The following is a 12,859-nucleotide window of genomic DNA, read 5'->3' as shown; positions in this document are numbered from 1 at the left end:
TAATCATCTTCAATGTTTTAAAAAAATAAAATGGTGTGAGTCATTGAGATTGGCCTATTAACTCTTAGGCTAGAGGAACATCCTAGTACCAAGTATGCTAGCTCCTTGTAAAAGCCAAGTGTTCAAAGGCATTTTCCTGGTCCAGCTGCCAGTCCTTATGCCCAAATGAAAGATCAGCCCTCTCCAATTGAGACATGACCAGGTCTTCAGCACCTGCTTCAGTTTTAGAAGTAACTTAAGCCATAAAAGTTCTTTGAGGATCCTCTTCATTTATGTCAGCAATTCAGTCAATTCACTAAAGTAAATGAATTATGAATATTAATGTTATATCTCTATTCAGCAATTTTACAGTAAAAAACAAAACAGACATCAACAAATTAATAGTGCTATGTTTATACTAAAGCACAAACCAAATGCTTGAGTTGAAAAGTCAACTTTATTTATAAAAGTTTTCCTATACAGAAAGATGCCATCCCACCCCTTTAAAACATTGTAACTGAAACATTTCACACAATAGTTGCAGTTTAAATCTTCCCATATAAAACTTCACTGTAGTATTATGGAATAAGCAAAGAACCTCACAAGGTTGGCCAAAAACATTCACAAAGGACATAAAAACAAAACAACAAAAATAAATGTTATCTAGCATAAATGGTCTACTGACAGACAGAATGAGCAACCAAGAATCATACCTTTACCATGCTACTCTACCAAGAAATGAAAATATGACCTGGGAGCAGGAAACACTTCAGGCCTGCTCCAACAGCTTACTTTGTGATTGTATCAGCTGATTTTTGCCAACTAACAGTTATACTGATTTTATCAAACAAACCATTGTTGTAAAAAGGGAAGACTTTTTACCAATGAAAATATGTAAATAATCTGGTCTCACTGTTCAGGTCAACAACAGCATAAAAAGAACTTAAAACCATAGTTACCAAACAACTGATTTACAGAATTAGAATTCTCCCTGAAATCAGGGTACTGCCCCATGTAGTTATCTATACATTTCTTTATAGCAGAGATGATGTAGACTAGTTAACCAAAGAGCTCAAAATAAATTATCAATTTGTCAATTATATGTAATTGTTCCTTTAAAAAACTCTTTAAGTTTATATAGGAAGTTAATTACTCTTAGTTCATACCTAACCGACAAAGAATTCCAAAACTTTGGAGAAAAGTCCATCCCTGAGTTGTGAGACAGAACAGTATCTAATAAGGCAGAGGCAGCAGCCCTTTAACAACCTCTACCTATTTTAACCATAACAAGTGTGCAATCCTGGAGCGTTCCTGCCTCTGATGATCTCTTCTTTTTGTATTGAAACTACAAGTGCAACATTAAAAAAAATCAGATAAATAGAAACTGGTTTTATTGTCAACTTTACATTTTTTTTTTTTGTCAGCTGCAAGATGAGCCTGCTAAAACATGAATATTCCAGTCACGATGGAAAGAGTAACTTCTGGGGCATCTCTTCTGAGTCTCTGGTTTCCCAATGTTCAGCCAAATAACAAAAGCAATACAATAGTAATTGAGTTTACTATTATCAGTGGCACTGAAAGGGGAAAAAAAAGTTTGTTATTATAAAAAACAAAAAAATAGAAGAAAAAATTAAACAGTAGCAAGTAGTTTCCAAGGAGGACGGAAGTTATCTAAAAATATGCCATCATAATCACACTGTAATAATAATAATAATAGAAAAATACATTATCATAAAAACCTAAGAAATTTTCCTCTGTACTCCAAGCTGGCCTGGAACTTGCAACAACAACAACTTTCTTTCCTTGCCTCCCAAGGGATGAGATTATAGGTGTGGACCACCACACTGCATGTCTACATGCATGGAGGCATCTTTGGAGGTGCTGGTGCAGCTCTGGGAACACAGAAGACCAGGCACATCCACATGGCTGCACACTTGAGCGGAAATACAGTTCTGCAGTTCCATCAAGAATAATAAACGTATTAACAATGAATCCAAAGTTATTATAAAGACATGAAAAGTCTCTAATCTCAGTTTTTAAATACAAGCTATCTGAACTCTTTCTTGATTGAAATATTGCTCCAAAGTATTTTCCAATACAATGGCAACTGCAGAACCTTTATTTCTACATTACAATGTGGAAGTCACTAGTAACATTCCATCTCCTAGAAATCAGATACAGTGTAAGAAAGAGACCAGCATCCTCCAAGCAGTAAATCCAGGTTAACAAAAAGTTCCCACTACAAATGAGAACCCCATAGTCCCCACTCTCAAAAGCTTTGCTACTTAAATCCTACCCCAAAACAGTACCTTAAAGTGCCCTGCACAGTTTTCTTCTTACCTCTCATCACGGTTCTTACAGATCGAATAAGGTTCATTAGCTGAGATTTAATCCCTGGCTCCTCTCCGAATCCGCCAATTCCCTGGTCTGTTCCCCAGCCAACTGTGCAAGATAAAGATGATTAGCTGAGTTAAATGTATTATGTGCTTGTCTTGTTCCCTCATTAGACATCTTTTAAAAGATTAGTTTGAGCCCTGCAAAGACAAAGTATAAGTCATACATCTTAAAGTTAAGATATTGAGTTCAATAGTTATTTCCCCTCTTTTGAGAGTGGCAACCTTTACATTCTCTTCATTCCACTTTGAGTTTATAAAATAATCTGCAGTTCAAATGACTCCATGGTGTTCAATTCACCAAAGACGGTTACTGTCATAACCTAATTCCTCCCTTCTTTAAAATTATCAAAGGAATCTTTTCAGTGCAGAACTAAAAATATGCTAGGGCAAAGAATTAACTAACTCAATTAAAAAGTTAAATCAGCCAGATCTCTGTGAGTTCAAGGCCAGCCTGGTCTACAGAGTGAGGTCCAGGACAGACTCCAAAGCTACAAAAAGAAACCCTGTCTCGGAAGGAAAAAAAAAAGTTAAATCATCTAATAAAGTATCTATGGAAATGCAGTAGCTGGGAATCATGTGGGCAAATTTTAATGTGCAGTTTGGGCATGCCTTCAGAGCACAGAGTTCTCCATTTTCCTTGATCATTCTTCATTTCTGCATTCTGAGCCATTCTCTACAAATGAGTCTTTTCCCTCTGTCATTTCCCCAAGCAAATACTTTCATCCTTTATCTACTAGTTCTTTTGGTGTCTTTCTTCTAAAAACATGTCCTCATTTCAGCAATGTGTCCTTCTCCTGTCCTCATTTCAGGGCCACTGTTACTCTCACATGAGTACAGAGTTAATTAATTCCTGGCATGCTGACCTCTAAACCTAAAGACAAAGAACAAGTCTATTTTATACACGAGAGAGCCAGGCGTCAGGAAACTCTCACTTCATCAGCTCTTATTGGGTTGAGATAACAGTTAAATAATGGTTGGCTGCACTTCTGTCCAGTTGTGGCATGAAACCAATTTCAAATTCAACTTCACAGAGCTGACTTTAGTTCCCACCTCCGACCCCAAGCCTGGCTGAGGGTCTGCTTCCAACCCTTCAGCTCTCAAGGGCCTCGGCAGTTTTCTGCTTCCACAGTGCACTCCATTAGAGTTGTTAATACCGGACTTTCAAGTTAGCTGTCTCTTAAATCTCACTGTTTCCATCCCTTTATATTTTCTTTAAACTCAGAATTCAGTGACGATGGTCACTGGACTGCAAACCCCTTAAACTGGCACTGTGGAGCATGTTAGGGTGAGTTGGACAACCCCCCCACCCCCAGCACATACACTAAGGGACAATGGCCCAGCTAATTACCCATCAACTGTTAAAGGCAGTTTCTGATCTGGGTCTGACTGGCACATCCAGGCCCAGGTACAGTAAACCCTTTCTCCTTGTTCCCCAAATCCCACTGATCATAGGGCCTTTCTTCTCCTTGGTTAGGGGCTTTCAAGAATTTCCCATAAGATTACAAATTCCTGGAGGGCAGGGCTGTAATTCAGTCACCTATCTTAATGTTTCCACTTTGCCCCGTACTCAGCAAATGGTCAAGGAACTGAATTACAGTGGACTGAGTTAATCTGGGATAATGGGAGATAAGATGAATTCTTGGCTGTGGAATTGAACTAAACTACAGTAGACTGAGTTAAAACCGTGAAAAGGGAATTTAATATGAATTCTAGGATCATAAAATCTCTGAATAACCCCATTTTTTTAATTCCTAATACACACGAATTATAAGATGAACAAATCCTTCAACAGCAGTTTTAGGACTAGGCAGAGCACTTGTGCAAGCACAGAGACCTGAGTTCAGATCCCCAGCACCCACATAAACCCAGCTGCACATCTAATGCCAGTGTTCCCATGGAGAGATGGGAGGTGGAAACAGGAGAATCTCTGGATGCTTAAAGGCCAGCAGTGCTGGTTTGTGCAGCAACAAACAGGACATCCTATCTCAAACAGGGTGGAACACACGGACCTATACCCGAGTTTGTCCTTAGATCTCCACATGTGCTTGCCCTCACACACATGCACACATAATGATCAAAAAACAAAACAGACATTTTAAAATAACTTAAAAAAACCAGTGCTCTTAAACTATGAGCCATCTTTCCAGCCCCAAGAAAACAAACTTGAAAGATAAACAAAAACAAACAAACAAAGAAAGCTTTTAAAGAAGCCTATAGAGATGGCTATCTACCAGAGAAGAAATATGAATGGACAATTCCTATATGGATGTGTCCACAGACAAACATAAACACGGCATGTGAAGGACCAGGGAAAGAGATAATATGTCACAGACAGTTTCTCTCTAAAGGCTGCACAGGACTTCTCAACTGTTTTGTTCATGAATTTGATATGCATTGGTGTGTGGTGTGCATATACCTGTGTGCATGTAGAAACCAGAGGTTGACATCAAGTGTTTCCCTCACTCTTCTCCACCTTATATCTTGAACCCAGACCTCCCAGATTTGACTAGTCTACCTAGCAAGCTTGCTCCAGGCATCCCTTATCTCCACCGTCTCCACCCCTAGAGTGCCAGGGTTACAGGCGGGCCACCAAGCCACCCAGTGTTTTTGTGGATGGCAGATTTAAATCAAGTCCTCAGGCTTTTATGGGAGGCCCTTTACCAACTGAGCCATCACTCCAGCCCCAAACAACAGGTCTTGTGTTTTCTTGTGTTCTACAACCTTAATAAGCCTGTGGATTATTAGCCTTACAGCTTTCTAATGAACTGTTGAGGATTTTCTATGTACACAAGATAGTTTTGCCTTTTAAACCTCACAGTGTAGATCTTTTACTTCTTGCTTCTTGTCAAATTTTCCTGGTCAGAATCTCCAGCATAATGGTAAACAGAGATAGCAAGAGAGGACCTCCATGTTGTATTCGCAGTCATAAAAGATGTACAGCTGTTTGGGGAACTTCCTCCTATTTTTAGTGTGATAAATACTATTTTTGTTTTCTATGTGTATGTACATGTATATGAACAGGCTAGAAGTTAAAATCTGGTGTCTTCCTAAATCACTACCCACTTTATTTGTCTTTGAGACAGATTCTCCCATTGAACCTGTAGCTTACAGATTCTGTTAGAGTAGCTGGCCAGCAAGCCTCCTGTCTCTGCCTCCCCAGAATGATTGCGCTGGGGATCAAATTCTTATCTGCTTGCTTTTGCAGCAAACACTAGCAACTGAGTCATTCCCCAGCCCCCTTGATGAATACTATTAACAGAGTACTGGGCTTTCTGAATGCTTTTCCTGTGCCTATTGTGTTGGTTATGTGATTTTGTTTGTTTGTTTGTTTGTTTGTTTGTTTGTTTTTCGAGACAGGGTTTCTCTGTGTAGTTTTGGTGCCTGTCCTGGATCTAGCTCTGTAGACCAGGCTGGCCTCGAACTCACAGAGATCTGCCTGCCTCTGTCTCCCAAGTGCTGGGATTAAAGGCATGCACCACCACTGCCTGGCATTATTAATATGATGAAATGTTGAACTAAGCCTGCAATTCTGGGTAAATCCCATTTGCTCATGATAAATAATTTTTTTTTTTTTAATACATTGATGGATGTGGTGGTTGGAAAGAAAATGGCCCCCAAAGGGAGTGGCACTATTAGGAGCTGTGGCCTTGTTGGAGGAAGTATATCACTGTGGAGGTGGGCTCTGAGGTCTCATATATGCTCAAGCCACACCCAGTGAGACAGTTCACTTCCTGTTGCCTGCATATCAAGATGTAAAACTCCTGCTCTAGCACCATGTCTGCCTGCAGCTGCCATACTCCCTACCATGATGGTAATGGACTAAATGTCTGAAACTGTAAGCTGCCACTTCAAATAAATATTTTCTTTTATAAGAGTTGCTGTGATCATCATGTCTCTTCACAGCAATAGAAAACCTAACATTACTAAGACAGAAGTTGGTACCAGGACTGAGGTATTGCTGTGATAGGCTGGACCATGCTTTTGTTTGAAGTAATATGGACTTTGGGACTGTGGATTAGAAAAGCAATGGAATGCTTTTTAAGCGCTCTTTGGGCTGCCAGCTCACAAATAAACTTGGCCTTAGCTTAAGCCTTTTCCCAACTAGCTCTTATAACTTAAATTAACCTGTTTCTGTTAATCTACATTCTGCCACATGGCTTAGTTACCTCTCCTCTGTACTGTATGTTCAACTTTTTCAGTATTTTGCTGGCATTTCTCACGTGCCTAGATTCATCCTGAGTTCCTCTCTCTGCCCAGAAGTCCTGCCTATTCTCTCCTGCCTAGCTATTGGTCATTCAGCTTTTTATTAAACCAACCACAGTGACACATCTTCACAGTGTAAACAAATATCCCTGCAACATTTCCCCCTTTTTGTCTAAATAAAAAGGAAAGGGTTTAACTCTAACACAGTAAAACACATATAATAAGAACAATTATCAGGTAAGAATTACATTCACAATGTTCAGTCCATTTGTATTTGTAAATTTCAGAGAAAGTACTCTACTATCTATCCTATCTTGGTGAGTACAAAGTTTTGTACCTAATTCACTTTCTATCATAATTTGTATTACCTACCTAGAAATATCTTTTTAGACCTTAAAAGATTTTCCTAAACAACTCAAGCCTTTACGTCTCTCAGCCTTATACATTTTAGAACTCTTTTGTTTGTTTTAAATCTGGTAACAAAGAAAACTGAAACTATCTAATCTTCAACCCCATCAGAGACCTGAGAAGGATATAATATTACCTGAGTAAACAGGAAGTACAGAGCAAATAACTTTCAAAATTATAGGAATGCAAGAGACATCTGGCTGCCTGGACGGTCACCCAAGTTTCCTCTGCAATGTTGGGTCTAGAATATCTGACTTTTTTGAAGGACTATCCTACCTTTATTGGCAAAGTTTGGCAGTCACCTTCTTTTGTGTCCTGCGCATCCAATTGTCCTGCTTGTCCTGCATACTGTTAGCAGCCGAGGCAAGGTCTGTTTCTTACCCAGTGGCTAGCTTTGCCACACTGAAAGCACACTCTATATGGAGGTTCTCTGATGCCCATCATCTTTTTTTTTTCTTTTTTCTTTTGTTTAAGTAGATTGGTGCTGCCAGGAGCAGACATATCTCAGTGTCATGAAAATCCTTATGTTATTAAAACATTTTAAATGCCATATTCTGTACATCTCTGAAGTGTTTGAAGACTGCTGCTTAATGGGCCATACTAGTAGGAGCATGAAAGACAATGGTGCTAAGAATTATTTGAATTGTGTGGGGCTGGCTCAAAAGGTTTCAAAGGAGAATTTTATTATGTTGCCTAGAAATTGTTCTTTGTGATACTCTGATGAAGAATGTGGCTGCCTTTTGCCCTTGTCCAAAAATTTGCCTGAGGCTAAAATGAAGAGTTTTGGGTTAATTCCAACAGAGGAAATCTCAAAACAGCCTAGTGTAGACTCTGTCATGTAGTTATTAGTGGTAACTCTAGTGAAGATTCATAATGAAAAGGAGCAAGCTGAACAAGGCAAATTACAAAATGTAAAATTTGAAGAGAAAAAGAGCACCAGGAAGTGGCATGGAGCTAAGTCTTCTGTTCAAGGAGATAAACAGATTGAGAAATGGAATAAAAGGAGTGGTGACCTCAGGGTGAGATCCCACCCAGCTAAGTCTCCAACTTGTGCAAAGGAATTAAAGAAAAGCTTAGAGCAGGTGTGATGGTGCATGCCTTTAAACCCAGCACTCCAGGTAGAGAGTGACAAATCTCTGAGTTCAAGGCCAGCCTGGTCTACAGAACAAGTTCCAGGATAGCCAAGCTTAGGCAGTGAAGGAAACTATCAAAACCTGTAAGCTGGTGAAGATATAGTTGAACAAGGAAGCCATGTTCCAGCCCCAGCAAGCAGCTGAACTTGGCAGCTTAGGCCATTAGTTCTGGCTTTAGAGATATAAGAAAGGAGATATGGAATTTGGCTCCACAACTAAGGAAAGCTGCTGAGGCCAGGCATGTGTCAGGGGTTTCCCTGAATGGACACCTAAGGAGGCCACTGCATGAAGCTGTGTAGTTTAAGACTGGGTTGCCTTGGAGATCCTGAGATATTGGAGATGCCAGAGCCATAGGACTTCTCTCTTTCTCTGCTTAGATTTGAATGATGTTATGACATTTCACTCAAACATTTCAGTATATTTTCTGAATGCCTCCCTAAACAACTCTAATACTATCTTCTCTCTCTCTCTCTCTCTCTCTCTCTCTCTCTCTCTCACACACACACACACACACACACCATGAATTCTAATTGGTCTAATAATAAAAACCTGGAGCCAGATACCACAGTAAATGCTGAAAAATCAGAGAGACAAAGGAACAAGCCACAGCCACACTCTTACCTCGCCAATTCCTCAGCCAAAAGGGGGGGGTGAGATCTTGTCTCTATGAATCCTCAGACTGAATAGCTGAGGTCCTGTCTCCACCTCCCTGGTGCTGGCATTAAAGGTGTGAGTCACCACCACTTGACTGGATCTGTTTCTCTTTTAGACTGGTTCAATCTCATGTAGCCCAGGGTGGCCTTGAACTCCTGATCTTCCTGCTTCTTCCTTCCAAGTGCTGGGATTAAAGGTGTGTGCCACCACTGCCTGGCCTCTATGGTTATCTAGTGGCTGGCTCTGCCCTCTGATCTGCAGGCAAGCTTTATTTGTTAGAGCATAAACAAAACACACACACACACACACACACACACACACACACACACACACACACACGATTCCTTATTGTCATCAAGTACCTATTCAAATCTAATCAAATGTTCTTTAGAGGCTTGTGGTGGCTGTTCTTGGTTGTCAACTTGACCACATCTGGAATTAACTAAAATCCAAATAGCTGGGTACACCTGTACTGGACTTTTTCTTAATTAAATCATTTGAAGTGGGAAGCCCCACCTTTAATCCAGATCTTCTGAGGAAGGAAGATCCACCTCTAATCTGGGCCACACCTTCTTCTGACAGCCTATGTAAAGGACATGGAAGAAGGAAGCTTGCTCTCCCTCTTCCTGGGAGGTTCATTCATTCACTAGCATTGTAAGTGTGGGCCACCACTGCTCAGCTCAAAAACTGTCTAATGAAACCCCACCATATCTAGGTTTTCTGTTTTGATCCATTAAGCTTTCCTGTCACCTGTTCTGCATCACTCACACATTATGTACTACAGGAGATTTGTAGTCTTGAGTATCAATTCTGTGTATTCTCTCTTTCTAGTACTTTATTTTTAGATTTATTTCTATTTGGCCTCATGTAGTGTATACAGTGCCTGCAGAAGTCAGAAGAGGACATTGGATCTCCTGGAACTGGAGTTACAGATAGCTGTGAGCCATCGTGTGGGTGCTGGGAACAGAATCTGGGTGCTCTGCAAAAGCAACAAGCACTCTTAACCTCTAAGTGATCTCCAGCCCCCTTTTCCTAATAATTCTATCTCCTCACACAGCTTTATTTATCATCTGTACTTAACACATCTGAATTTCAATCTCCACCCTGGTTCATTTTTACCATCTTCAATCCATCAACTATTCTCCATCTATTTGCATACCCCACAGAAATCTCAAACTGAGCCAGCCCAGACTCATTCATTCTTGTTTTACCTGACCTACCACCATCATCTGATTTTCTTCTGAATTTTTTTTTTTTCTAGCACCATAAAGATACTTCACTCAGTGGCTTAAGCCAGAAAACTAGGAGAATTTTTGGCTTCATCTTTTCCTCCTCACTACTAGTGTCCAACATGTTCTTTGTGTGTGTGGCTGGGAGCAGCATGGACTGAACCTAGGGCTTATGCATGGGAAGCAAGCATTCTATGAATGAGCTGTATATCCAGCTTCTGAGTCAGGGTCTCACTAAGCTGCCCAGTGGCCTTAAACTCACTTGGTAGCTCAGGGTGGCCTTAAAATTTCAAGCCTCCCCAACAATACATTCTGCCTTGTTTTTCTGGTCTGTATTAGTCTCCTAGGGCTACCTTAATAAAGCACCATGAACTAACTAATGCTTAATGGAAATCACTTCCTCACTTATCCTCATGGGAGGATAAGTTCAAAATCCAGCAGAACTGGTTCCTCCTGAGAACTCTGAGGGATAATCTCATCCATGCCTCCAGTAACATCTGTCTGGTAGTTGCTGGAATTCCTGGGTTCCTTGGCTTGAAATCAAGCCACTCCAAACTCTGCCTTTGTGGCCACACTGTCGTCTTCCTTAAGTGTGTGTCTGTGTGCTTCTGTATCTTACTCTCCTTATAAGGATATCAATGACTAGATCTAAGGCCCAACACTTTATCCAGTTATGAGGAGCTCAATTTGATTACAAATTTTCATATTTAAATTTGTAAAAGGTCATAGTACCATGGAGTCAGAACACAGTTCAACCCATCACATGAACATTTTCTGTATAGTCCAGAGGTGAAGAAATGGACTCTGGAGCCAGTTTGCTCAACTGTGCCGCCACCTTCCACCCATGTGATCCTAGAAGTTACCAACTCACTTCCTGCGTTAGAGTCCTTACCTGAAAGCTGGAATAAAAACAGTAACTCAGTAACTAAACTGGGTGGTGGTGGTGGTGGCGGCGGCGGCGGTGCACGCCTGTAATCCCAGCACTCAGGAGGCAGAGACAGGTGGATCTCTGTGAGATCGAGGCCAGCCTAGTCTACAAAGTGAGTTCCAGGACAGCCTCCAAAGCTACAGAGAAACCCTGTCTCAAAAAACCAACAAAAACAAAAACAAAGACAAAAACAGTAAGTATATCACAGAGCTGCAGTAATCGCACCTTGCACTCCCCCCCCCTCTCTCTCTCTCACACACACACACACACACACACACACACACACGTAAAACACCTAACACAAATCCTGCACACAACTACATAATTACTGGTTATTATCAATATTAAGGCTGTACTCATCTACCTGCTCTATCTGAGAAGGTCCTTTCCAAATCCACTCCTCTCCCTCTCCATCACTTCTCCATACTGCACCTAACAGGACTTAGTAACATAACCTGGCTGTGTCACATCCTTGGTTACAATAACTATTTTTACCTACCTTGGTTTCCACACCAGAGTGACACTACTCAAGACTTCAGCCTCTATATTTTTCCCTATCTTTTGCTTTCAACTAGTTAATGTTTAGTCACTTGTCAGACTTCAGATCAGACACACTTCCCCCAGGCCTTTTCAGATTCTCATGTTAATATCACCCTACATCTTTCTAATATTTGGCACATATGTTGCTCATTTTAAGTTAGTTTAAATTCCATTTTAAGGGCAGGTGATTGGTGTAACCTGCCTCTATTATGTAGGCCTGGCACGTATTTGTGTTCATCTCTTCCGAATAAACAAAATGCATCATTCTTGCCTGTGGGCTTGAGTTTCAATGATTCCAAGGACACAGTTGGTATACCGAAACAAATGACTCACATTATGTAGTCCTGTTTGTTCTGCCCTATACAGCAAGAAGCCGCTGGAGCAGGCTGGCAAGAAGATCTGATAGTGAGGTCGAAGAAACCACAGAGTGTGCGTGTCTTCATTTTTGTATTCCCGGACTCCAGCACGGTCCTTGGTACATAGTAGACACCCAATGGGGCGTGCTTATCGAATGCCGTGCTTCTGGCAAAGGAGTCCCTGCTAACTCTTTTTTCCCATTAACCCCAACTCCCACCAACCTCTCCAGCTCTCCAGCTGTCAGGCTCCCCATCAGTCATTCTAACAACCACAGCGCCTCCGCTCCCAGCTCTTAAGTCAACACTCCCATGAAGCTTTTCCATCTATAAAATCGGTAACACCACCACTGTCAAAAACGCAAGGATATGACTGAGCGAAACACAAGTCGGGCAGAATCGAGTCCGGGTTCCTCGGCCGCCCGCCCCAGGCCCCGCACACCCACCCCGGGCCGCCACGCGGGGACGCCCCTCTCCCGGCCAGCCCCGCAGTTCCCAGGCCCCAGCCCCGCCGCGACACTCACTGTTCTTGAGGAAGCGCTCCTCGTGCAGCACGGCGATGGCGTTCACGCACAGCAGGGCCGCCTGCAGCAGGGAGTACAGCGTGAAGGCCATGGTCACTCTAAACAGTTCCCAGGCCCCACTGACTCCTTCCCGGACACCGCCCGGGACGTGGCGCCGCCACCGCGCCCGGCTACGGGAGCCCGCGCGGCCCAAAAGCGCTTACCCAGGAGCCCCGCCCCGTCTGGCTGAGCCCCGCCCTCTCTGGCTGAGCCCCGCCCCGCCGTGCTGAGTCCGCCGCAGAGTAGCGCACCCTGGGCGGGAGCCACAGGAAGTCTCGAACACTGGATACTGTAGTCATTCTTCACAGGCAGGGGCTGAAAAAAAAACAGATGTAGAGTATCGCATAATTTAAAAGTGTTCTTCATATTTGAAGTAAATATTTTTCTGTTTTCCTGCCTACTTCTGCTTTTTTGTTTTCTGTGGCTGTAAGAACTGAACCACACGTGAAGCTTGTATTGTGTGTCTGTCTGTT

At 42.0% G+C, this 12,859-nt stretch overlaps 1 protein-coding gene across 1 annotated transcript; it reads right to left on the bottom strand.

The window, feature by feature from the left end:
* Positions 1–417: 417 nt before the first annotated feature.
* Positions 418–12,537, bottom strand: Ier3ip1 (immediate early response 3 interacting protein 1). The gene is made up of 3 exons (XM_036204849.1): positions 12,348–12,537; positions 2,320–2,421; positions 418–1,553 (listed from the first exon to the last, which is right to left on the bottom strand). Exons 1-3 carry the CDS (start codon positions 12,436–12,438, stop codon positions 1,498–1,500), a joined length of 249 nt encoding a protein of 82 aa, XP_036060742.1. The 5' UTR covers positions 12,439–12,537; the 3' UTR covers positions 418–1,497.
* Positions 12,538–12,859: the final 322 nt, after the last annotated feature.

The sequence above is a fragment of the Onychomys torridus genome, chromosome 13 (assembly GCF_903995425.1).
Source record: "Onychomys torridus chromosome 13, mOncTor1.1, whole genome shotgun sequence".
Lineage (NCBI taxonomy): Eukaryota > Metazoa > Chordata > Mammalia > Rodentia > Cricetidae > Onychomys > Onychomys torridus.
Note: the sequence above shows the minus strand (reverse complement) of the source record. Positions and strands in the feature narration are given on the sequence as shown.